General features: G+C 46.5%; 2 protein-coding genes across 2 annotated transcripts in view; one reads left to right on the forward strand and one right to left on the reverse strand.

Annotated features, from left to right (window-relative positions):
* Nucleotides 1-274: 274 nt before the first annotated feature.
* On the reverse strand, nt 275-4,849 carry LOC129046782 (RING finger protein 223). The gene has a single exon (XM_054515911.1). It carries the CDS (start codon nt 4,282-4,284, stop codon nt 3,439-3,441), a length of 846 nt encoding a protein of 281 aa, XP_054371886.1. The 5' UTR covers nt 4,285-4,849; the 3' UTR covers nt 275-3,438.
* Nucleotides 4,850-19,853: 15,004 nt separating this feature from the next.
* Nucleotides 19,854-27,026, forward strand: part of SGPP2 (sphingosine-1-phosphate phosphatase 2) — a 35,133-nt gene continuing 27,960 nt past the window's right edge. Inside the window, exon 1 of the mRNA XM_036389248.2 lies at nt 19,854-20,063. Coding sequence (XP_036245141.1) covers nt 19,854-20,063 — 210 coding nt within the window. The remainder of the gene's footprint in view (nt 20,064-27,026) is intronic.

Raw genomic sequence — 27,026 nt, forward strand, 5'->3', positions numbered from 1 at the left:
AAAAACGAAAACAAAACAAAAAACTGAGTGCAAGAAAAAACCCCAGCCTGTAGCTTGTATTTCCCATGATTTCTCCCATGGTGTTGTGGATTACCCTGTCTCTGTCTTCCCTGCTTTCCCACAGAGAGCCCCAAAGTGACACTTCTCCTGCAAGTTGTGTGGATTGTGTGACTGATGCACAGTCCTGCTGCATTTCTCTGTGTGGTTTTAAACAACCAGAACACACAAGTGTTGTGACTGAAATAGCTACAAGAAAAAAACACCACCAGCCACGCAGATTTTATCTTTCTGTATTTTTACTTAACTTTTTTCACTGAAACTTGAGCAAAGTTTGGCTTTGGACAAGCAATCTGTACACTCAAAGGAACCCAAAATACAAATATAATACTGGGATTCTACAGTAGCCAGAGATTTATACAATGCATGATTTTTTTAAACTGGTACTGTGATGTGGATCCAGACTAACACTCCTGAAACCTGTGGAGTTTCCCAAAATTTGTGTAAGCAGAGAGAAGGATTTGGCATAAGATCAGACTGTCCATTTTAATTTGGCTCTGATATACTTTTAAATATATGAGTAAGAACCTGATATGTAATATGATCATTCAATGTGAATAAGCCTGAAAATCCTGTTTAGGCCTGTGATCTTCAACTTTTTGTAATGTGCCAACCTCTAAATCCTTTAAAGTTGACCCTCACACAAAAGATTTAAGTTTCTGATGATCAGTTTGCTTTTCTTACTTACCTTTTTCAGCTCTTTAAGTAGTCCATGGATCCCAGTTGAAACCATTGGTTTAGTCAAAATGGCAAATACTGTTTACAGAGAAAAGGCAAGAATAAAACTATGATGTGGAAAGTAAAGAAAAAGATGGAGTATACACTCCTTCCTGTAATCAGTATTTCAGCTCCATACCATCTTCAGTGGGACAGCAGCTCCCACACCCATTCATTCCCACCTGGGAGGAGCTCACTGGTGTGCCCCCAGTGCTGGCAGCACCCCTGGCACACCCAGCAGCTGCCTGCAGCCCAGGCCTGCAGGACTAAGGCAAAGTAAAGGAAAGAGCTGTGCAGGGAGCTCCAGCTGAGCTCCAGGAGCCCTCAGAGCCACCCCTGACACCCATGAGACAGAGCTGGAGTGGTGACAGCTGGCTGGGCTCACCTGGACTGCCAGGTACTGGAGCTGCCTGGGCTGAACAGAGCTGCAGACACACACACTGCATTTGCAGGAGAAGCACAACAAGGGAAATCATATATTGGTGCATATGATGTACACATGTACATATTTTATATATTTATTTTTCTTAGAAAACATTGCTGCTGTTTATGTCCATTAATTTACATATATTTATTCCTACTACAGTATCATTTACAATAATACTTTCACTTCTATAGCACCTCCTCTTCAAGGATCTCCAAGTGCTTAAAAACATTAATAAATAAAGCCTCACATCTTGCCTGTGAGGTAGGTCAATGCTATTATCAAACTTTACAGATGCATTAACTGAAGAACAGAGGTTAAGGCCCAAATTTTCAAATATTTGTACCTGAAGTCAAGCACCTAAATTCTCATTTAGATGCTTAAATAAAAGTCTTGTGATTTTCTTTGGTGCAGAATATCTACAACTACTGCTGAAGTCAACAGGGGCTAATGGTCAGGCCTGATTTTAGGAGGCATAACCTTTTAGACAGCTAACAAGCGACTCCAAGTTGGAAAACACTGGTCTAAATACACAAATCTCAGTCAGAGCCACAGTTGATCCCAGTAATTTATCTCCTCAGGGCCTTTATATTATGATACACAACTTTAAAAGGCTGGTGTGGATCTTTTTCAATAGACATAAGTGACACAAAAATCATCTAGTGTTTCCACAAACTGCGTCCTTCATCAGAGTCTGTACAAATACCGCTTGGTTTGTGGGTTTCTTGGGTGTCAGGGGGTTGTTTTTCACACATTTGTGATAATCAAGACATTGCACAGCACACACCACTTGTGCAGTCATGAAACACATCACACATCTTCACCTGCTGTCTTTACATTTCTACAGAGTCAATTTCTTTGCACTTGTGATAGACAGAAGTGGTCGAGTAAAGGTCTATTAAGAGGATACTTGTCAGAATATCATGCAGACAGCTTGCAAAATACACATACTAAAAGATCACTTTTAAAATTCTTGAATTGTTAAGCACGAAAATAATTACCTCATTCCATTACAGTACTGTGTAGAAACACGGAATAAGCAGCATTATCTTATTCCCAATAGAATAGATTATAACAACTAATTAGGTTTAAAAAATTCAGGCACCAAATGAATTATCCTGCAACATAGAACAGTATCTATATAGAGTGCTCTCCTTAATATACTACAAAACCAGCTGTATGGCAATGTTTTTCCATTTCATATTATGAACATTTTGTCACATTTCAAAGACACCTTTGATGTTCCAGCCTCACAGAACAAAACCGTTTTCTATTGTCCGTTACAGAAACTCCCAACACAGAAGATAAACTTGCCCAGAGGGAAACCCATTGTCTTACTACAGCTACCTCGACCGAATTTTCAATCACAAATTACACTACTGCATTCCACTTTTACAGTGAAGCTGAAAGTCCATACTTTAATGTGGGCTCCTCTCACCACATACAAATTGAAATCAGTGAAATATTAATCCCTATGACAGGAGGCTCTTAGCTCTATTTTAGAGCTCCATTAATTAAATAATCGCCCATAAATTGTTTCAAGTGCTCAATGTTGTGTTTCAGTCTCCCACATTAAATTAGAATTTCAAAGAATTAAATAATACAGCTTATTTTAAGCAACCATCAGAGGGCTCAACAGCCTTCTAATAAAATTATAATGAAACCATACTCAGTACACTGTAGGAAACTTTGGCTCAGTCTCTTTTAAGATAATACACTTCTGTTACAGCTTCTTCTATATGTTAACTTGGTAACGTCATAAAAGGGAAAATACAAAGCGCATTCAACATCGTGTTCCTGTTCTGCTCCTAACCACAGTGAACCTCTCCAATTATCTTCCAGGTGGGGGCAACAGTAAGCCAGTTTTCCTTAATCGCGACCGTGTCCTTCTGCATCAGGAGCTCAGCACCCGGGGATGCGCTCCCGCAGAGGCGGGGACCGCGCACATCCCGAGCTCCAGCTCCCCAGGGAGGCCTTTCCAGCCATCTCTGCCGGCAAGGCGCGCCCTGCCCTCCCTCCTGAGCGGCCGGACCCTCACCGGGTCACCCTGCAGCCCGTCCGCACCGCCTCGGGCCGCGCCAGCGCCGCGGGGCTCACCGTGACACCGCGCCGGGGCCGCGGCAGGGCCGGCACCTGTCACCCCGCGCCGCCCGTGCGCTCACCCCCGGCCGGGGCTCCCGGAGCTGCGGCCGCGCTCAGCTCAGCCCGGCCCGGCCCGGCCCCGCTCGGCTCCGCCGCGGCTACGTGTCGCTCCTGCGGGCGGCCCGGCCCCGCGCCGAGCCGTTGGCCGTGGCCCCGCCGGTGCCCGCCTCGGGCCGGTACTTGAGCCAGCAGATGAGCCATGTGACGACCACGGAGAACAGGGCGAGGATGCTGGCGATCGACAGGCAGATGGGCCCCACCGGCGAGGGCGATGCCGCGGCGCCGGGCGCGGCGTCCCCGCCGTACTGGTTGACGAAGATGAGGCCGGTGAAGAGCAGCACCACCATGGAGAGGAAGGAGACGACGACGCACACGCAGCCGGCGCTCAGCGCCGCCCGCTTGCAGCTCTGGCAGCTCTCGTAGCCGCCGCCCGAGGAGCGCGGCCCGGCGGGGGCGGGGGGCGGCGGGGCGAGCGCGGCCGCCGCCTCCCGGGCGCGGGGCGGGCGGCGGGGCGGCAGCGGCGGCAGGCGGTCCTGCGGCACCGGGTCGCGGGCCCGCAGCTGCGGCGGGCAGGCGGCGGCCAGCTTGGTGTTGACCGGGAGGCCGTGGACGCGGTGGTCGGGCAGCGCCGTGCGGTGGCGGCAGAGCGGGCAGGCCAGGGAGCCGCCGGGCGAGCGCCCCGGGCCCGGCTCGGCGCCGGCGGCGGGCGGATGCTGCGCGGCGCGCAGGTGCAGCTGGCTCAGGCACTCCTGGCAGAAGGTGTGCAGGCACTCCAGCAGCTTGGGCGCCCGCCGCTCCAGGTCGAAGTAGTTGTAGCAGATCTTGCACTCGTAGTCCTCCGAGCTGGGGGCGGCGGCGGCCGCCGGCGGCGCCGCCACCGCCGCCTCATCATCCTCCCGCCGCCCGCCCTGCCCTACGCCGCCCGTCTGCGCCGGCTCGGCCATAACATCTCGCCGGAGGGGGACGGAGAGCCGCGGAAAGGCGGGGAGCGCCGGGCCGGCCCGCGGGGAGCCGGGGCAGCCGCGACCCCGCCGCCTCCTGGCCGCGCCCGCGGGCTGCGGCGGGGCCCGGCGGGGAGGGCGGGGGACGGAGGGAGGGCCCGGCCGCCTGCCTGCGTCGCCCGCCGCGCTGGCGGCTGCCGGGGGCTGCTGGCGGCTGCCGCGGGCGGGGGGCGGGATCGGCGCCGCCCGCCCCCGGGAGCGGCCGCCGGTGCGCGGCGGCGGCTGCGGTGCCTCTGTGCTGCCCGCCCGGCGTGCGGGGCACGGCTCGGCACGGCACAAGGCACGGCACACGGCACACGGCACACGGCACACGGCACAGCACGGCCGTGCGGCGGCGATGCCGGGTCCCAGCGCCTCGCTGCTGGCTCGCCGGCGGGAGCCGCCCCCGCAGCACGACCCGGCGGGGCTCGGTGCTCTCCCGCAGTCCCTCCGCCCTGCAGCGCTGCGGGCAGCACGCCTGGGTGTCGAGCAGCCTTTCAGTCCTGGAGTGCGATTTCTTGAAGCGTTCTGTGGGTTTTAACAGTTGACGAGGATTCCCCGCTGTCAGTATGTCATCGGAACCCGCAGTTACAATGACATGACACTCGTTAGGCACGAACACGGCAGATGAAGGGTTAATATGGGAAGGCAGGGTGACATCTCTTTCATACACCGCAGCTCACAGGCTAAGTGATATTTTACTGCTTTTCGGAAAGAACATTTTGGGCACCCTGATTCTCGTTCATTGTGCACGCTGAAACATAAGAGGTCTTTTATTCTGGAAGCTGAAGGCCGAAGGAGCTGCTGATGTTGTTATTTACATCCTGACATCTCTATACAATTGAGAGCTTTCACCCAGTTTAATGAAGAACCATCCAAACAGTGAGATACCCACAGCTGTAATGTGATATGTTAAACAACCTGATAGATTTCACTGCATCAAAGCCTGTACTGTCTCATCAGGGAACTCTCTGGAGAAACTCTTTTATCTCAGGTGTAGCAGAGGCCATAACAGTGATTATTTCTCTCTGCAGTTCTGAGGATAGCTCTAGGCAAGTAAGGCCCGTGTTTCAGGTACATTGCCTTGCCTTGCTGTCTTGCTAAAGCTACATCTTGGTCAAATCAGCTCTGGCCTGAGAGCTGTGTCATCTTGGGTGCCTTCTGCCCTCCTCTGCCATGGGACATGCTGGATCAGGAGTGCTTCACAGCAAATGCTGAGAAAGCTCTCTCCTCCTCAGTGCTGTCTGTGCTAGGGCTTTGCTCTTGAGCTCTGAGCATTCTTGAAGAGCAGGGGAACCATTGTTTAGAAAGACTGACTTGTTGGAAAGATAAAAAGCAACGTATTTGTAAACTGTGATGACAGATGTGATGATTGTTCTAGCCAAAGGGGGAGCATATCTTAGCTCAGCATAAACTGAAATCATGGGCTAAAGTCAAACAGTGAAAAGTAGGAATGCTCTCTGTACAGAGAGACATTGTTTTTATAATTTATCCTAAGAGATGCTTTAAAATCCTTTAAAAATGTTGGTTGTGTCTCTAAAAAAAGAAAGAAGGTGACTTTTGTTGTTACTGTCCATAGTGCTACTTGGTCTGTGCAGTCAAAAATTACCCTTTTTTAAAGGCCCCCACTGGTTTGCAACCTCAGAGCTAATCTGCCTGATGAATTTGGACTTTTTCATCTAACTCTGGTAACTTTTCTAAAATTAAATCTCATTGTATTTACTCAGGCATTCTTATATTCAAAAATGTATGTTTCTGGTAGTTTGTCTATTTTGGTTTTGGGTTTTTGTGTGGGTTTTTATTTTGATTTGATTTGGTTTGGTTTTTTTTGCTTGCTACTCTTTCCCAGTTAGCATCATCTTCCTGTTAATTGGTTCACTGTTAAAAGATGTCAGATTATCCCAGGCAGTGCACTTTTCTTTAATATTACTGCCACTTCCATAACTCTACAACCTTCAACAATCTTCAAAACCATGAAAGTCCTCAGATCCACACAAAAATGAATTAATATTTCAAGTACTTTTTTTTTTTGAGGCACTGTATCAAATGCTTTAATAAGGTCCAGATACATCAGCTGCATTTCTGGTTCAGAGTGCTTCACCCCTGCCTTTTGTGTGCTGAGTTTTCTTATCTGATGTATATCTGCCTTGAGGTCAACTGAAACTCCATCTAATAAGTATATGAAAGTCAGCACTGGAAAAGCTTCCTGTAATTGAGGCATGAAAACTACACAGGATAGATGGGGAAGTTGAGCATAACTGAAAAAATAATAACCATTAAAAACAGCTAAATGCAAAATTAGGACTAAATTTACTCTTTACGAAAACTAAGAATGAGGAAAACTGGTGAGTGGTCACAGAAACATCCTAGTTCACAATGACTCCTGTGAACACAGTGCTGGATAACTCAGTCCCACACAAGTGAGGTTATCCTGTGCTGAGCAGTCCCTAGAGAACACTATTCAGCACAGCCTGTAAAGTGCATGGGCCTCACCCCTGGTGAGATGCTGCTTTGTTCTGGACCAGTACAACTGCTCTTCACCTCTTTGTGTCCCTAGTGGCACTTGCAGGTTCTGTCCTTACCCTTCTGCTAGCACAGGAACTCGTGTGATGACATGGCCAGCCAGTTCTTGGAGACAATCCAGCTGAATGCTTTTTACTTTTTCAGTGAGTTTTTCTGCTGAAACAGCTCAGGGAAGCAGGTTGCTGCCTGGGTGCATGAGGTCTGCAGCCAGTGGGAGGAAAAATGCCAGAGGCTGTGTGGTCAGGAGAGGAAATGAGGTGGGACCACAGCGTGGCTGATTTACGTACATTCACCTTACCATGGAACAAAGCCATGAATGATTTCAGCCCTCCTGTCCTAGTCCAGCATCCTGTCATGTGTGTATTACAGCTGGGTGATGGGGACAGAGCCAGCCTTGGCAGCCCCTGGCAGCCCCATCTCTGCAGGACAGGGTCCCCCTGTGGCTCTCTGGGAGGCTCTGGGCTCACCAGGCAGGGCGTGTGTGCCTCACCTGCTCCCTGTGCCTGCTGCTGCCCTGGCTCCCCGGTCACTTGGACAGGGAGGGTGCCCAGCCTGCAATTAAAGGTGGCTTCTCTACCTGGATCCTTCTGGTGATTGACCCTGTGATTCTTCACAAGCAGAGGAGCTGGACCACGAGTACTGGAAAATGCCTCTGTGCTGAATTGAAAGACCTCCCCGGCAGGGAATGAAATATTTTTTCAGATTTTTGGAAAAGTTATCATATTTACAGAGATTCAGATGTATTATCTCTTTTAGTCAGTTTAATGACGATGAATTATTATTTTTTGGATTGTCAGGTTGTAGGGACTGTTTTTTATTGGGAAACATGAATTAGTTATTTTAAGCAAACCACAGAGTGTAGCTGAGCTGATTCTGAGGGCTGACTTTTGTCTGAAACACAACAGAAGACTTTGGATGTTATTCAGCAGAAGTTGTGTTAGAAATTCAGAGCAGAAGTGGCAAACAACCCTTACAGAAGACACATTTTTCCACTTAATCTGCAGTTGGTAAGAATTGATTTTTAATATGGTAAATATTGGGCCTCATTTATCCTGTGCAGTGTGCCAGTTTCATGCTGGTGCAAGATTTGGCCTAAGAAAAGTTGTAACAGTATAAATTAACACATCAATGAGTCAAGCCCAAAAGCTCATAGAAGAATCCTCCTGTTTTTCATAAGGGACATATTGACATACACCCCTGCAGCAATAATATCATGTTAAGGTAGTTTAATTCCCCAGGAAAGTCTGTGTTCTTATACAATAGGTGTTTTTCTCTTTTGATGGGTGGCAAAAGATATGTCTTATTTTTATGCCCCATCATTGCATAATAGGATGGTGCATCATCTTCTGCTTTCTTCAAGTTGACATTTTATTTCATATAAAGTATTTCTGAATAATTTATAATTAAAGTGCTTTTTTACCTTTTCTGTATTGGAACTTCTGTAAAAGCTATTGCATGTTGGTCTATTGCATTCAGTACTGAAAGGAACGTTCATTTTCAATCATATTTGAAAATGGCCATTTCAGGGAGCTGAAAAAGAGAAAATGGATTACAATTATGAGCAATTCTATATCAGTCACAGCCATATAAAAATATGTTAATCTCTTAATGTATGCAATAGGAAAGATGCAGAAGTAGATGCAACGTTTGACACCACTCTCCTCCCAGTAAAGCCTTTCTTGTGTTGTATCTGCTAAAATGTCCTATTTCGATTGGCTCAGGAAATGAGAAAGTGTGAAGGACAGACCTTTGTTGACCACTCACCTCTTTTCTCCTGGGTTATTCTCAGCTTCTCCTCCTCACAGAGTGTTCACCTGCAGCCCCAAGCACAGACACACTCTCATTGGCATCACTCTGATGCCAAATTGTGCAACAGGTTTATTGGCAATAAAAGGGTGAGGGCTTAAACCTGGGGGTGATGCATAATTTCTTGTTGTTCCCATCCATGTCTTTTCCATAATGTGTTTTCAGCACATCCCAAATAGGTAACTGCATTACAAGCTTTTGTTAAGAAATTATGAGGAACCATTTGAAATTGTGAGGCCATGTCCAGCAGGTGCCTCTCCTTCTCCAACAGCTAAACTTGAACAGCACAAAGAGATCCCCACAGATGTGCTATCCACAGGAAACTCAGCTCAGAAATGTTTGAGCTGATGGCAGATATGGGGTGGCTCTGCAGTTTGGGCAGAGGTGGCTCTGGGGTCCCCTGGGCACACCTGGGTTGGGTCCAGCCCATGGGAATCTCAGGTTGGATGGTTTGGGCTCCAGAGCTCCAAGAGAGTCCCCATCTCTTGTGGTGTGCCACAATATTAATGGCTCCTTGGAGCAGCAGCTGTGTTAGGGCAGATCTGCCCTGGGTCTTTGCAGGCATTTTATAAATCTTATAAATTTTATAAATCTTTTAGAAAACAGTATTTAAATTGGTGCAGTCTTCCAGGTTGGCTGCAGCTTTTGAAACAAGTGTATTTGTAAAAAAAATTACCTTCTCTAAGATAATGGCACTTCTTCAAACCATGTGGTGATGATACAGTTGAATCAAGAATCCAGGAATTTCATTCTTGGATTTAACTGTTGGTTTTTTGTTTGTTGTTTTGGGTTTTTTTTTCCAAAAAAACAAGCTAAAATGAGAAAAAGAGGGAAAGCCTCAGAGAAGTCTTTTGTTTTAGCCAGCATTGTGTCTTCTGCAGTTCAGAGTAATAGTGAAACTTTATTCCAACACTGGGTGCTGAATGCAGTGTGGGGCTGGCAGAGCCTCTCTGGGCTTGCTGGAGCAGCAGCCTCTGCAAGGAGAGGGATTTCTGTGGAGCAGGGCATTTTAAATGTGCAACTGCTGTGTCTTAGTGGCACCTTGGGGCTCAAAATTATGGTTCTGTTTGCCACAGTAAAGCAGCTGGGTAGGAAAATGTATGAAAACAAGATTAATAATTATTATTAATTGTGATTAGAGTAATTAGTGAATGCCAGCATGGCTATTAGCTCTTGGGCAGTTATTTTATGCTACCCAAATTGTCCTTGCAATGACACAGTTTATGGAATCACTTTAACAGATTACTTAGTCCTTTTGGGAACTCTGTTTAGAAGACACAGTACACATTCCAGTTACTGATTTTATTTCAGGATATCATTGGCAACCTTGAGTTAAAATAGGGATGGTTATCTCTGAACTGAAATACTGAGCCAGTGAAGCTGGTTAAGAATTTTTGTCATCAGCTTCAAATTGGCCAAGTTTTTGTCCTTGATAATGACAGGGACATTTTTTTTAAAGGCATCTTGGAAACAACTACTATTATTCAGACGACAATATTATGTATATGTGCTTGAATCAATTCATAATGAGAAACAGATTAAGAATTTGGGATTTTTTTGCATTCATACTATTGCATATATGCAGATATTAAAATTAAAATTGTTTGTTTTAAGCTGAAGTGAACACATGGAAGTTGGTTTGTTGGGTTTTCTTGTGGTTGTAAATAAACATTAACATCTTCTCACAAGAAACAGCAAATTTAAACATTGCTTGACATGAGCATAAAACCTACCTGGGTCTTTGCAACCCTGGAGAAGCCCAGCCTCTGCTTTTAAAAGAGGCAGAAAAGCAAAAAGCAAGTGTTAGGGATGAATTGGGAACAATTCTAGATTCCAACAGAAAACATTGTTTTGTTGCTGTATCAACCATGTACTGAGCACTGTGTGCCCTTTGGTGCCTTCCCTCTAGGAAGGAAATATTGTAAAATCAGGGATTCCCTGAGGCAGGGAATGATTGGCATCTGACTCCATTGCTTTGGAATGCTGAACACTCACTTTATTAGAACTATACTATATTGTAATAATACTATATTACATTAAAGAGAGATACTAAACTATACTCCATCATATCATACTTTCTTCTAACTTCTAACTTCCTTCTAACTTCTGAAAACCCCGTGACTGTTAGCTGATCCAGTTGGTCACCTTGGGTAAGCAATCTCCAGAACACATTCCACACGAGCACAACAAGAGGAGCAGCACATCAGCTAAGAATTATTTTTTCTTTCTGTGCGGTTCTTCACTGCAATTCCCAGGATATATCCTCGGGAAGTTGTGCCTTGCTTTTCTCTGTGAAGAGAAATGTGGCCACAAGGAGATGTTGAGGCAGGAGCAGGAAGGAGCAGGGACTGGGAAGATCTTGCATGTGAAGGAAACCCCACGGAGCAGGACTGCACAGCCTGTGGAGGGGGTGGCTTAGGGGGATGCTAGAGCAGGCTAATGGGCTCTGCTGAACCAGCCAAGTGACTCAGACACAGTGCAGAGATCTCCAGCACCACAGGGGGATGGAGACTGCCAGGGGGTGCTGCCAACTCCTGAGCTGGCCCTGCCAGGGGGACTGTAACTCCAATGAGAGGGATATCTGATTTGTTACTTGGCATGCCCCTGCTCCATTGTCCCTGTGCTGGCCCCCTCATTCTCACAGTACTGACAAGTGAGGAAGTTGAGAAGCTTGATTCTAATGGGCTGATTCGATATTAAATATTTTGTAACAAAACCAACTAACGACTGAGATGTCTTTCTGATGGGGGTGAGAACTCAGGATGTAACCTTTGGAGAGAAAACTCTTCCATTAGCTAAAAATGAGGTCCTAGCTGAGTCAAGAAAGAGATTCCTTCATCCCAATTTAAAATCTAAACTACATTAATTGAAGAGTGTATGGTTTCTGAGTTTTATGAGTAAGAATAACTGAGAATTGATTAAATTGACATTTCTTATTCACAGTTGTTTTCCCCACAAAAATGTGGACTAAATTTGTAGACCCAGTAGTAAATGCCAGTTTGGAAGAATTCCACCAGATTCATTGCAGTTATTCTAGTTGCACCTTCCTTAGCCAATATAGAATCAGACCTTGCATGCACAAGTTTTCTAATTTAGACCTGAGGGAATATAATCAGGATCCAGGCTGAGGTTCCATTCCAGATCAAGTCTTTCACATGCAGACCATAAAATCAGTAAAAAACAAGCTTAGTTTGGCAGGGACTTCAAAAGAGACCTTGGGATGATTTTATCAACAACAGAAGAGGCAATTCATTCTCCATGCTGGAAATCAACATATATCTCATTTTAGGAGATGTGATCTATACTGACTGGGCTTTTGTGTAGAGAGAAAAATACCATGTTTGAGAGAATTTTTCTTAGGACCACCTCAAGTCTATGTAAACACTTCAGCCTTCAAAAACCTTATCCCCTAATCTCAGAGAAACATTTTTACCCAATGTATTTAGATCAATATTTTTGGTTTATTTATTTATGTTGTCTTGTCTTTTTGATTGTCTAAGGCTTCAAATAAGATTTTAGAAGTTTTTCCCAAGTTTCTGTATTAATTCTGCAAGAAGCTTGAACATTGATTTAAGAGCTGTGGTTTGGATTTGTAGATGCTAATGCAAGAAAGCTCCCAAGGAATGCAGCTTCTCTCAACTCTTGCACTGAAAGAGACATCAAAACCACTAAGGAAAGGAGTTAAAACCTGGTTTTCTCTTCAGCCATTGCCAGGAAAGCTGCCAGCCAGAGGGATGATCTGTGGTGGATGGTCACCAATCATAGTTAAAAGTTCTGTGTGCTGCCATTGCTTTTCAAAACTGCATATTCCCCAAAAGAGCACAAATAAATAGAGAGATAATGGGGTGGGCATGGATGCCTTCTCTAAAACAGTCACTGGATTTCTCAAGTCTTGTTGGCTTGCCCAGTGTGTGTGCAAGAGCCATGGTAAATGCTGCCCTGACACCCCCAGGGCAGAGGGTGCAGCAGCTTCTCTCAGGTGTGGTTGAACACCTCTCAGATGACATCTGATGTTCAAAAGCTTGATGCAGAGGAAATATTTTACTAAGATACTTTAAAAAATTAAAATAACCTTCCATGCAGTTGAGAGAGTTTGCATTAAAAGGAGATAACCAATTATGATCATATTTCTCTCCTGCAAAAAAACAAAAGTTCAAACTCCCTTCTCCCCCCAGCCAGCCATTTGGTGATATTTAAATACATTTCAACAGCAAAATGTTTGGTCTGGTATGAGGTATAGTAGAAAAATCTCTCCTACTATAAGTTATTAGAGGTGAAGGATCATTTATAATTCTGTTCTGAAGAGGGAGGAGGGAGCTGCCCAGGCAAGCCTCCTGCTCTATCTTAAGACACTATGGTTTCCACAGAACTTGAGTTTTTGCTTTTGATTTAATGCCTATCAAAGTTCAAATAAAATCCAGTTTGAAGAAATGTTTTTCGAGAAAAAAAATTCAATTGCCTGCCCCCAGTTCAGTGATGTCTCCACAAGGAGGTCTCTAAATGGAGCTTAGCCCTGTATTTCTGTCTTCCATATGGGCCCCTTTTCCTTTTTTCCTTCTGGTCCAAAGATGGTCACATTTTTAAGGGTTTGCAAACTGCTTCAGAAAGGAAGAGCAGGACAGGCTCAGGCTCTGGAAACACACTGGTCACACCTGAAAAAAACCCACCTTTTCAGCTTCATTTATCCACATGGAAGAATAGCAGGGCCCCTGCTTCACCAGCAGCTCAGCAGTAGTTTCTAGAATCAGGGCTAATTCACAGATTATTAAAGGTTTTTCCCACTGCCCTGTGCAGTTAATTTCACAGCTTCCTCTATATCAAGTGGATAACTTGTATTATTTTTAATGAATCAAGGTAAATGCTGTCAGGCCTCCTAATGGTTTTTTCTATCTACTATACCTTAAAAAATGTATATATGCATCCTCCTTGGTTTACTGCCAGTCAATCAATGTCAAAGTGTTGACAGATGGATGTGGGATTTTTTGCTGTCTTTAAAATAGGATCAATGACATTAAAGCTTGTCATGTAAATAGTAGAAATAAAGCAGAAAAACCCAAGAGCTATTTATGTTTTTTAGGATGACATCTGTAATGTGGGTGGCATAGAATGAAAAGTAGAAAATTTCAAAGCTGTTCATAATTGAATGAATTGACTGAGCATATATTTCTTAGTGGTTTAAAAGGCATTAGTTATGCAAAGTTCGTGGATGCAAACAAAATAAATGTATGAACTAAAGTAAACCTATGAACCGGTTGCACAAATCTCAAACCATTTATTTGCTCATTTTCCACTCCCACCCTTTTTTCTCTGGACTGTTTGCTCCTGAACAGTCTTTATGCTGAAACTCATAAATTGCCTGAAAGAACATAATTTAAGAGGTCAGCAGCTCCCAGCAAAAGCCTCTGTTGCCCTTCACAGGATGCTTTTTGTTGGCTCTGCAGGGACCAAACAACGCTGATGGCCAGGCTGACCTACCCTGGCAGTGCCCAGCTCCCTACTGCAAATAGATTTTAGACAAAAGAAAAGAACCCTATGTCTCTTGCATTCCAAACAAGTGTTTGACAGCAGTGACTCATGCTGCCATAATGCAGGATAAACACTTGGAAGGCATAAAGCTGCAGCTTTGGGGGTGATGGCAGGAAGCTTGATGCATGTAAGGTGCCACAAAGAGAAGTTATCAAGGGGCAGGGCAGAGAGGTACCTGGCTCTCAGATCCATCCTCTGCTCTGAACAGGAGGAGGAACCATGGAGAACATGCTGGGTACAGAGGGCATTTGGAGGTGCTCTCTGGCATGGCAAGATGAAGCACTGCTGCCCAGCCCTGGGAGTGTCAGTAGTGCCCCAGAAGAGGTGCAGGATTGAACTCAGCCTCTCCTGTCCCTGGTTTTTGTTCAGTTTCCTGTGTGCTGGCTGTGAGCTGCCCATTATTAGCTGACTGCTCCAAGGCTTCCTGCTGTGCATGTGGGCTCAGAGCAAAACTGGCTTTTCCAGAGTAACGGCTTTCTTGAAGGAAAAGGCAGTTGTAAAAAGTAGGGTATTACTCTGTATTTGATAATAATTACTCGAGAACTGTGATCTTGTCTCCATTCCTATACTTGCTGAATGAGGATTCATTGAAGAGCCCATGCCAGGAGATGTCTCAGAATGAAGCAAGCAAAGGGAAAGGATGTTTGCCCAGCTGTGCCCCTCCAGCAGTGCTCTTGCCTCTTCAGCAAAGCTGTACTGCCAGCCTGGCCATTTCCAGGGGAGCTGGTTGTAAGGGTCTGGAGCTGCTCACCCTTAGCAAAGACCTTCCCAGGCCCTGTTACAGCAATGATTTACAGAACCTGCTGAATTCCCTTGTGTTTGAATGCCCTTGTCACTGGATCCCCTTCAGTGCAGGCACTGAGTGCTGTAAGCAGAGATCCCCACACAGCAGCATGGAGCTGCTGCAAAAAAACCACTAAAAACCCTTTCCACAGCTTCAAGCACATTGGGGCAACACTCAGCCCAGAGAAAGAGAAGTTTTTACCATTTTAAGCCTAGACTGTTGTTGATAAAATCAGATTTTTTTCCCAGAGAGCTGGTATATGGTATTTTAAATAAGATAATCAGGCAGGTCAATTCTTATGATAGTTGAGTTTTTAAAAATTCTTAGGAGTTTAGTTCAACATTTCAATACAACATTATTCATTCTTCTGCTGCTGTTGTCTCCTAGAACACTGCAATAGCAAAGGTAGCCTACAAATAACCAGAAATATTGTGAACAGCTCTAGGAATTTCACAGTAGACATACGTGCAATTGAAGTGTCCAAGTGATATGGTGCAGAATAATTATTTAAATAACATGCTAATCTTCACTGGAAATTAGCAATACCATTTCAAGCAATGCAAATCATAAGCAATTACATGGAATTATCTGGTTACTTACACTGCAAACAGAAAAGTTAATTATTTCTACCCAAGACAGCAGCCACAGCTTTAGCACATTCCCTTTCTTGCAGTTTTTGGAGCTGCTTTCATCTTCCCAAGTTCTAAACTTTGCTTTGCTTTTGTACTTACATTCTCTAAAACTGAAAATACAATCACATATATATATATATCAAATAAGGATATTTTTAAAAAATTATGTGAGAATTATTAACAAATGGGTCTACAGCTCCATTTCCCTCCATGTCTAAGTTGCAGGACTTGGTGAGCAGTTTGGAGCCCAAAGGACTGATGAATTAACACACAGTGTGCTGCAGTTTTACATTTTCTGACCATCTATGACAATTGCTGTGTGTTCAGTGCATTGAAGGCTGCAGAAGGATCACAGGTTCCAATCTTTCTCTATCACTCAGCTAAACTAATGAAGATATTGGCATAGAAAACATTTTCTCCTAGTCAGAAAAGACCTACAAAATGTGCAGGCTTGAGACCCAGTACAGCTGTGCAGACTCCTGTTGAGATTCTTTCTTTATTGACCTTTCCTGCATTTTTTTCTGTAAAAACATTCCTTAAAACAGGATTTTATTTGACCTTTGTTAGGTATTGAATAAAAAGCAAAAACTCAAGTGCTGTGGAAACCACAGTCTCTCATGTGTTGGTTTCCAAGGGCACTTTCTACAGATTTTTTTCATCTCTTCACCATATTTTAAAATCTTCAGTTCTTCCAGCTAATCTGAGAAAGCTCCATTTTCTTGCCTGCAAGGTTAGTGGGTGGTTGGGTCTGACATTCAGTACTGAAAGTCTCAGATCCAAAATAATGTGTTCAGTAGCTTGTCAACTAAATATAATGAAAAAGCAAAAGTCTTATAAAAAGAGTACTTGTAACTTGTAGTATTAAAGCATACACATTTTAATGGTTTCTTTCTCAGTAGAAAGAGTAAAAAATGCAAATTGCCAGAAAATGGTGAAGGAAGATGAAATTAAGAGTTGGGCTCTGAGTATGTTGAGAAAATGACTGAGGAAATGAAAACACGTGGGATGAAGCTGAGGAGAAAATTTGTTCAAACCTGTTGAAATACAATGCTGTGGTACTTGATGAGTTGGTGGGGCTCTGTCTTGACCTATGGCCAAAGGATGTCTGTGTGTAGGATTCCTGAGTGCCACCCCTCCCTCTGGCACAGCCCACATCTCACTGCCAAGGTCACTGGTCCCAGGCCACCGTGTGCTGGTGTTTGCAGCTCTGCCACATCCTCAGCATCCCTCCAGGCACCAGAGACACTGCCAAGGCCTCTCCCTGGAACCAGACACGTCCCACCAGGCAGGGGCTTCAATTTGTTCATGCTCCTGTCACTTCAGTGGTTTTTTGTTTGGAAAACCACAGTTCTGACAGTTGTGTTTGTAAATCATAAGCCACAGCCTCCTCAGAGGGATCTCAGCAGAAATAACTGAGTGTGAGCTTCCACAGTGAAATGTGGCTGCTGTCTGTAGAGTGACAGTAAAACCTGTGCTCGTATTTTGCTCCTCCAGACCCATTCTCTCAGCCTAAGGGAAAACAAGGTTTGTGTGGCTGTCAGGATTGCAAACTCAGGCTGACATCTGAAAACTGAGCTGTGCTCTCCTACCACCACCATCCAGCCCTGGAATTTGTACTTCACTCTTAACTTTGTTGATGCTGAAGGCAAAATTATCCACCATCATGACAATGACACCCGTTGTTGTTAAGGAAATGCCTTCAGCACAAGGCACTATTCTCAGCTTTCTCAAAAGTTATCTTTTGTATTCTCATCTTTCATGCTTTTCCTCAGCCCAGGGGTGATTTTCTTCCCTTGTGAAAATGTAGCTAAATACTAACCAGCTATTAAGCTTTTAGTGAGATATTTTGGCTTTGGATGAGGCAGTTTCTCTAGATAAAGCTCTAAAAGCTTTTTTTTCTTGCTACTAGACAGTTTATAAATGACTTCTTTTAAACACTCTGAGAATCTACACATCTAGTCTTTTGCTGTGCCATTGATTCCACTGGCATATTAAAATTAACAATAAGTAGAAATTGTCCCCTTATTTTTTCTCTCTATTAAGTTTAGAGTGGGTTTGATTAATAAAACCTGAATTCTCATCAGCTGCATGCTGACCTCCTCACTGAGACACATTCCCACTAACCTACCTGTGCACCTGCAGAGGAATTAGAGAGAAGCTGGCTGTGAATGCTGAGTTCTATTTTAATACCTGGGAAGTATTATAATGACATAACTATGTAGGCAGATCAGATAAATATTGACTTGTGGTTGACAAAGAGATGTTTTAAAATACCCACCAAGTGCTGGCTCCAGCCATGCACTTTCATTCCTGCTTTCCACTGTGTCCCTGGATGAGATCCTATCCCACTGGCATCAGTGGCAAGGCTCCCAGCTGCAATTTTACTGTAATACAGCCCTGTAAAGGGCTGTAATTTTACTCTTCAAATTAACATGTTACGAATTTTTGTGCGTTTTTCACATATCAAAGGAACAGGAAAAAGAAGACAAATATTCCCCAGGTACTCATGAGTGCATCTAGTAAATTTTACACTATTAAAAAACAAACCCAGAAGCAAACAATAAATAATTCCCCCAAGTAGGAGTACAAACACAGCACAGGCTGCCTCCCTCCTCAGTCCCTGTGCGCTGGTTCTAACAGGGGAGCCCAGTCATCATGGCCAGGGCTGAGTGTGTGCACACACCAGCAGGGAGGAGAGCACCCAACACATGATGTGGGCAAACCTCTGCTGACAGAAGATTGTGTTTGGAGAAGATAAAAGAAAATTAATCACACAAACAATTAACTGAGATCCATGGAGTCTGCCCTGGACTGTGGATGGGATGATGAAGAGCTGTCCCTGGGATTCCTCACAGAGGCCATGTGGCCCCAGCCCAGGCTGGGTGATGAGATGGCTCTGCCATCTCGAGAGCAGTGGTACTCATGGGGCCTCGGTGAGCATCTCCTGCAGACAGCCCAAACTGTGGCACAGGAACACACTGGCTTGCTAAAAAAGCAAAGGAACATGGCTTTGGTTTCCAAGTGCTCTGGAAAAAAATGCCTTGATGCAATCTTGCATAATTTGGGGTATTTGAGAATGAAAAAAAAGCAACAAACTTTAAATGAGTGTATGTTGAGCAAATAATGATTGTGCAATCCTTGTACAAATGGGGCTGCTCTAAAAAGAAAAAAAAATGCATTGATGGAACTAAGGTGCTAAATGTTTCAAACATAGGAATCAGCAGGGATCACCTGTGGCAAGGTTTGCAGCCCTAGAACTTCAGGGGCATCTTCCAAGGGATAACTCCTCTTTTTCTGTAGGAAACTCCACAGCTGTATTTAAGGGATAAAATATTTAGAGATGTATCCTTAGAGGTGTATGTGTACATGTGATGTATACAACGTAGGTGTGCAAATATTTGGGAAAAGAAATAAAAGCTGGCTCCAAAACCGAACAAAATGAAACTGGGGACAGCTCAGGGTGCATTTTACACCATGAGATGAATTGACAGAATATGAGCCCATGTAGCATGGCATCCACACCTAACTGTTTTTCCCAAAGATCTTGGTGCGATTTAGAGCATTCTATCTTCAGGGAGACATCATGGCAGGAAAAACACCAAAGAAAAGGAACACGCTGAATGTCCTTCCTTGCCGGGGGGTGACCGCTGGGTTGGGAGCCGGGGCGGGGAAGCGCAGGGCCGGCAAGGGGCGCTCCCGGGCGGGACAGGGCACCTGTGCGGGAGGGACAGGACAGGGCACCTGTGCGGGAGGGACAGGACATGGCACCTGTGCGGGAGGGGCGGGACAGGGCACCTGTGCGGGAGGGACAGGACATGGCACCTGTGCGGGAGGGACGGGACATGGCACCTGTGCGGGAGGGGCGGGACAGGGCACCTGTGCGGGAGGGACAGGACATGGCACCTGTGCGGGAGGGGCGGGACATGGCACCTGTGCGGGAGGGGCGGGACATGGCACCTGTGCGGGAGGGACAGGACATGGCACCTGTGCGGGAGGGGCGGGACATGGCACCTGTGCGGGAGGGACGGGACATGGCACCTGTGCGGGAGGGGTGGGACATGGCACCTGTGCGGGAGGGGCGGGGCGGGACAGGGCACCTGTGCGGGAGGGGCGGGGCGGGACATGGCACCTGTGCGGGAGGGGCGGGGCGGGACATGGCACCTGTGCGGGAGGGGCGGGACGGGGCGGGGCGGGCGCACCTGTCCGCGGCCCCGCGGCCGGCGGGGCGCGCTGGGGCCGCGCAGCGCGGAGCTGGCGGCAGCATGGCCCGCCTGCTGGGCACCCTGCGCAGCTCCCAGCCCGTGGCGCGCTTCCAGCGCTCCTGCGGGCTCTTCCCCGCCGGCGAGGAGGGCGGCGGCAGCGGCGAGCCCGCGGAGGGGCCCCGGGACGGCGGCGCCTGCAATGGAGCGGGCGCGCTGCGCCGCCCGGCCGGCGCTGCCCCCGGCGGGGTGCGGAGCGGCCGCGGCCCGCAGGTGAGTGCGGGGGGGAGGCCCGGCCGTGACTCAGCAGAGCCGCCCCCGGCACCGAGCGCGCAGGGATGCCCCGGGAGGGTCCCCCCGCATCCCGCCGCCCGCGGGATGGGAGGAGGGAAAAAGGGTTGGGGCTGCGAGCGGGGAGCGCTGTGCGCTGCCGCAGCCCGGCTGCATCCCGGCCCCGCCGGGGAGGCGTCCGTGGGCTCTCGGCTCTCCCCCATCGCTGAGTCCCCGGGATGGGGCACTCGGTGCGAGCGGAAGTTGCCTGCGGAAGGACCTGGGAGGCACCGCGGTGTCGCCCCGGGATGCGGCAGGGAAGGAGCAGCTCTGTTCTGTCTCCGAGCGGGGCGCACCTGCCGTGGGTGGTGCTGCGCTCTGCCCGGCCCCTGCCCGCTGCCCGCTCCGAGCGGCTGTGCCCGGTCCCTGCCGCTGCCCACGGTGTGCGGCTGTGCCCCCAGCCGGGCCCGGCCCCTGCCCCTGCCCGCTCCGAGCGGCTCAGCCCTGCTGGCGCAGCCGAGCTGCCCATGGAGACGCGCAGCGCTTCCCGCTGGCCAGGCAGGTCGCGGCGTTTGCCGGCACAGTCAGTAATTCCCCCGTGTATCAGAAGGAGCAGGGAAAGGTATGATGCAAGCCGTGTGTACAGGTCGGACGACCTGCTTTTTGTCTTACTGTAATGACTCGAATTCATTAGCAGATCCTTTTGTGGTGCCTTTTGGAAAGCAGGCGTGATAATGGGCTTTCAAATGCTACCTGCAACATAAACATGGACCAGCCATGAATGTCGTAACTCTACCACTCCTTCCCTTCCATGCTATTTTACTCTTCCCTGTTCCTCATCCAGTGATCAGATTCCCATTTCAAGCATCTAAAATTCTTCCTTAGCTGCTGCTTGACACTTTCTCAATTAGATGTAGTTCAGTGTGTTCACTTCTGAACTACAGTAAGCTCTATTTTGGGTAAACTATGCAGGTAATTCACTAAAAGATTTACTGTCACTGCTTTCTTTTGAACAGTGACATAGTTCATGTAGCAGTGTTGATACTAAATCCTGTCCAAGTTAATGCTCCATGAATGCAGCTGTTCACCTTAAGCAATTGTTTTGGGTTTCATGAAGCAAGGCACAATTACCTTTATGTGAAGGGTGAATGTGTTCTGCTTGAGACTCCATGAAACTTGGAGATAGAAGCAGAAGGATTTGATTCCACATAATTATGACACTCTGAAACATGAAAGTTGCGTTCAAACACCCCCAAAATGGAGATAGGAGTAATAGATTGAACAGTGTTTCAGTGAAGTGCTAGAATTATAAAGACATGCTCTCTCTGTTCCTTTTTATCTTAACTGGAAATGGAAAGTCCATTTTTACGAGGAGCATCTTTTGCAACGTGATAAGAAATGTGAAAAGTGAATTTGGGTCTCCCTTAGGCTAAGGCTCAGACTCCCTGCTTTGTTGCTAAATGACCTGAGGTTACCCTGATGTATCTGCAAGTAAACAGGTTTAGGAATCTCATTTAAATAGCAAATTCTTGGCCATGAATTCTCTATGGATAGTGTCATTTTCTTGCTACTAGCTGCAGGTGTTTGCAGAAAGGTGCTGAAGTGCTGCTCCTGCATCTCCCTCCTGGAGCCTTGTGTGGCTCTGTGCTCACCCATGTCTTCCCGAAACTTGGGAGTTTCAAAGTCCTTGTCATCAGGACAGTTGATTTCTATAGGGTTGTAACTTTCACACTGCTTTGTCTTTACTGTCACAACTGTCTTACACAGGAGAACCTGAGAATCTTTAAGTTCTTGGACAACCACTAGGTTATACCTGTAAAACCAGAGCATTTTGCATGCAGTGAAGAAGGTGTGAATGGCTTACTGGATGATGGGGCTGCCACAGCTCCAAGTCTCCAGGACATCCCCCTGTTCTTCAGTGCCAGCTCTCAGGTGCCTGCATCTGACCTGGGCTGGACGTGTGCCAGGGTGGCCCAGCTGGAGATACTGGGGAGAGGCAGCTGAGGGCTGGTGGCACTTTGGGAGGGGATGGGCACACCTGGTAGGGAAGATGCCATACTGTAATGAGAGGAGAGAGGATGTCTCAAAGAGGTAAAAGGACAGAGCAGCTCTTCCTTTGGAAGGAGGAGGATTTAATTATTGCAAACATTTGTGCCAGGAGCGTTGCTTGCAATTCATGACCGTCTTTGTTTATGTTTATGTATAACCTGGGCATGAAGTGTGTGTTAAAAAAAAAAAAAAGCCACAATGCCTGATTACAATGGCCAGCAGCAGCATGAGTGGCTGTGTTTCTGAATCTTTGTAAATCAGTCCTGCCTGCCTCACAGGAGTTGCCATGAGATTAGACAGGGAATGAAGTGCTTAGGTGTGACAGCTGTGGCTGCATGCAGTTCTTAAATATTGAATCAGTCACCTAGCCTGCTTGCTTGATGTTCCTTGGTTACCAGATTACTTAGAATCACTTTTGAATACCTCAAATGCCAGCTCTGGTGTCTGGGTGATACAGAATGGTGCTAGTCCAACACACTAACTGGGTTTATGTCTTGGCTTGGACTAGATATTGAATCTATGGGCTTTTAGTGGAGAACCTGTCTGGGTTTATTACTACAGAAGACAAGAGAGCAATTCCTTGTAATTATCCTGTCTATGGTTAATACTAGTTTCTTTTTTGTACTGCTTTCTATTATTAGTTTTTCACCAGAAATGTAGTTCTGGAACAGCTGAAAGGTATCTTTTCCTGACACTTTGTAGGAAATCCTTGAGCTGTGCTCTTAAAAACACAAATATACTACCTGAAGCTGGTGTTCTGTGAGTGGTCAAATAAAGGCCATGTATATTTTTAAAGTGGAGCTTTGCTTATCTCTAATCTCCTGGTGGACTTTTGCTCCTGGAACTGATAGCCTTAATGAAAGGGTACGAAAGAAAACAACAGCCTTCTATTCGAAGTTCTTTGTAGAGATTTGTTTGTCTTTCTCCACTCTTCCTCTCCCAGATGCTTTATCATCTCAAGATCTGTCTTCCTGCCTTGGAGAGAGTACAGTTCATGTTTACACTGTAGTTATTCCTTAACTGTCAGAACTGCTCTGAGCTGGCACCATGCTTACAAACTGCCTGATGCTGATTAGTGATTGTATGGTTCCTGCTCATGCTGTAGGTGAGGAGGATAATAACCAGGATAACAGCCAGGTGGTGGTAACAGAAACAGAGAAGGTGGGTACGAACTGCACCTCCATGTCAGATGTATTACAGTCCCCAAAAATGTGGTAAATTACTTGCAAGATATAGATGAAAACACTGATTTTGCTGTGATGGGATGGTTGGTAATTTGAAGCATGTTTGCTCTAGAGCCTGAGTCAAGGTCTCTCTTCTGTGGTGGTCCCTTGCTATAGATTTTTGTATCAGCCTCAGAGTATTGCTTTTTCTTTTTAAATGGTTTTGCAGGCTTACTTTGTTTCATGTTGTTTCCCCTTCCATGAAGCAGTAAGTTGGTGGTAGCTGAGGCAGGTTCAGCAGGAGAGGCAAACCCTTGTGAAAAAAGCCCACGAGCACTGCTAGGAGAACAGGCTCTAGTGCTAACACTTTGTGCCCCTAGAGAATACAGCTGAACTTTTGGAAGCTCCTCAGTTTGGAGCTGCAGCTGGGGAAACATGAGCTGCAGTTTCTGGTTTCAATGGGCTGAGCACAAGGCTCACACTCCCCAGCATCGCTCTGGCACTCTGTGGTCAGATCTCCCCTTCCTGGAGAAGGTGGGAGCTCGACCATCCTGCAGGTGTCCAGGTCTTGGTTTGAGGCTCTAGCAGCCAGTGAGGGATGGTGTTCATTCATCATGAATGAGATGGCTTCATGGAGGGTTTTGGCCAGCCCTGAGTGAGGGTCCTTTGGAAGATGACAGCAGAATCACATCCAAGATTCAGGTAGTGTGGGCAGCCCTGGGAGAGTCTGTTAGCACTGGGTTTGCCTCTCCTCAAGGAGCAGCCTTGCATCCCCTCTGGAGAATAGGCTGCAAAGACAGCTCTGTGCTGTTTGTTACCATCTCAGCTTCAGGATCCTGCTGCAGAGTCCCCTGGAGCTCACAGGAGTTTGTGAAGCTTTGCTGATTGCAGTGGATATCCTGTGTGGTGCTGAGAGAGTGGGTGCTGGCGCAGGGGCTGTGCTGGCAGCCCAGCTCCTTACACTGATGATGATGATGTGCTTCATGGCTCACAGCCTGAGTCATCTTTTTGGAGGCCACTGGACCTCATAATGAGGAGCTGTCAGGATCGCAGGATTAATTCCAGTGCTTGGAGGTGAGCCACTCACTGCTTTATAATTCTGCTGACTGTCTTGGGCCATTACTTCAGATATCAACCAGAATAATAAAAGTTAATCTGCTGTTGTTTTTCTCGTTTGGGTCTCTGGAGAACAGGAGTGCATTTAACAAACAAGAAGCCAGAAAAAATGTGTTCTGGAAAATCCCTTTGGACAGCCAGTTCTTGCAATTTATCTCATTGTTATGCTCTGCAGAGAATGTGTATGGGTCATCTGGGCAGTGGAAGATGACTAATGACTGCTATAGCAAGTAAATCTGTGGTCTAGAGGGTACAGGTAGTGTTGTCTAAACCATGATTTTTTTATTTAAAATGTCTCTTCACTTTCCTGCTTTAAAGGCTTTCATATCAGTCTGGTTTGGTGAGCACCTGTAACTTACTTTCCCAAGGTAAACTGCTATTGGTCTAGATGTAGAGGAGTGTGAATGCTTTAATATGGACCTAAATTGCTGATTTATTTATTTTATTACTAAATTTTGGAATATTTATTACTAGATATAAAAATAAAAAACATGTTTAATCCTTCCTTTTGAAGACAGCTGGCAGTTGCAAACCACTGTTAATAGGGTTCTCTGAGCCTGTGGGTTCTGGCACACAGGAAATGGTCACTATCAGCCCTGGTCAGGTCATTTTTATCCCCGTTGCAGCTTGCTCCACTGCATGGAATTGTGGCTGCTTACTTAAGTCAACCACTTTATGAGGTGTAGTGCCTTTAGTGTTCCCCATTATCATTTTCTTTGCCAAGTGAGACTGTTGGGGTGCTTTATTTTACAGGAGGAGTCAGTGTCAGACACCTCAGTTATGCCACAGGAGCAAAGCCTGGCTGTTTGCAGTGGAAAGGGCCCAGAGGCATTAGCAGTGAGGAACCTGTTCCCTGACAAATGTACAGCCCACCCACCAGGGTCTGTGCCAGGAAGCAAAGGGCAGAGCAAGCAAAAGACTGAAAGAAAGGTCTAGGGAGGAGAAGGGAGTCCCTATGGAAGGGCAGTGACACCTATGCCACCTGCAGGTGTGAGGTGCCAGGGTGAGTTTTGAACTGGGACTGACTGAAGTGTTAAAGCTTGCAAGCACCTGCCCAAAAGTGCCACCAGCTGGTGCCAAGCTGTGCTGGCTGGGGGAGTGCCAGGGGGCTGCCCTCCTTCACTGGGGTAGGAGATCCAGGCCTTGAAGCAGCACTTGGCAACATCAGCTTGGTCTCCTTGTGTGTTGCTCCATGAGAAAGAGAGCTGACATCAGCATGGCCTGCACTAAGTGCAGCTAACAATGAGGCAGCAGTGAATGAAGAACACCTGGTCTGCAGCTCTCCTCCCAGGGGCAGGCTGCTGAGCTCTCCTCCCATGTGCCTCTCCACAGCTGCAATTGAACACATCCCTTCCTCCTTACAGGGCTCTGTGCCTTTTGGGAGCTCAGGGACAAGGTACCTGCATACATGGCATGGCATTTAACCCAAATACTCAGCACTACCTTAGGAAACTGCTCTTTGACTCCAATCTTGGAAATATCTGCTGGCAAAAATGTCACTTCACCCTGCGCTGGTGCCTGATTGTAAGAGATTGAAACAAATAGTTTAGCTGGCTGAAAATGGTATGGTGTTACTCTGTTTATGTTCCAGAAGCCTTGCTGCTCTGTGCCTCTCAGAGCAGACCTCTGCCATGGAACTAATCTTTGAGCAAAATTAGCTGACTGGAATCATGATGCTGCTGTGTAGAAAAAAGTGATTAATCTAAGGTGTCTATTCCAGGCTGAAGTTAATTTCTAAAAAAAATCTGAATGTGAGAACAGGCTTTTTGCTCTGCAAAGAAATCTAACAGTGAAGTCCTGGTTCTCCATGGTCATTGGCCACTCCTGCAAGTTCTCTTGGGTTGGATTAGGTTAGGTTAAGTGAAGCTTCTCTTGAGGATCTTCACACCTGGTGTGCTGGGGCAAAAGTGAGTGACAGGCTTCCCATTCCTCCTCCTCCTCCTCAGTCTCTCTGCAGAGCACCTTGGGTATCCAGCAGCCATGCAGGCCCTAGTAACACTCTGACTCATTTGGTTTTGGCAGAAAGTCAAAACTAAGAGGTGGTGCTTGAGGGAGATGGGTGGGTGTGTGGGCAGGGTGACCTCTAAAGCTGTGCTGCTGGAAAACTGCTGTGTTGTGGCACATCCTTCTACCCAAAACCAGTTTTAGTAACACTGTACCTTTGGAAATATGAAGTACAGTAAGTTTCAGAGGAATCTGATATCTGTTTTGAAGCTGGAATCTCCACCTTTCTGAACTGCCTAAAATTTGCTTCCTCTGTTTCTTAACTTGCCTTTTCCTCCCTCTGTCCACAGACACTGATGCTACCTAATCCTTAAAACACCTTCCTCAGACATTTCCAGGTGTAAGCTCTGTGTTGCACCCCATAAAATTGCAGTCTAATTCTCATAAATTAAAATGCAATTAAATAAACCTGTTCTTCCACTGTAAAACAGGGAAGAAGGAAACCTTTTCCTTCTGTCCTTCCCCTGCCTGCCTCAGTTGCCCTGTTATTTCCACCTTGCACAAATTGGCCAGTTGGAATGTGGGAGGATGCTGAAGTGCACCTACCACATCTGTCAGGGCAGCTGAAAGAGCCCAGCCTCTGCCTGGCAAAACAGAGCTCAGGGGATGAAGGAGGTGAGCTGATCCAGGAGAA

The sequence above is a fragment of the Molothrus ater genome, chromosome 10 (genome assembly GCF_012460135.2).
Source record: "Molothrus ater isolate BHLD 08-10-18 breed brown headed cowbird chromosome 10, BPBGC_Mater_1.1, whole genome shotgun sequence".
NCBI lineage: Eukaryota > Metazoa > Chordata > Aves > Passeriformes > Icteridae > Molothrus > Molothrus ater.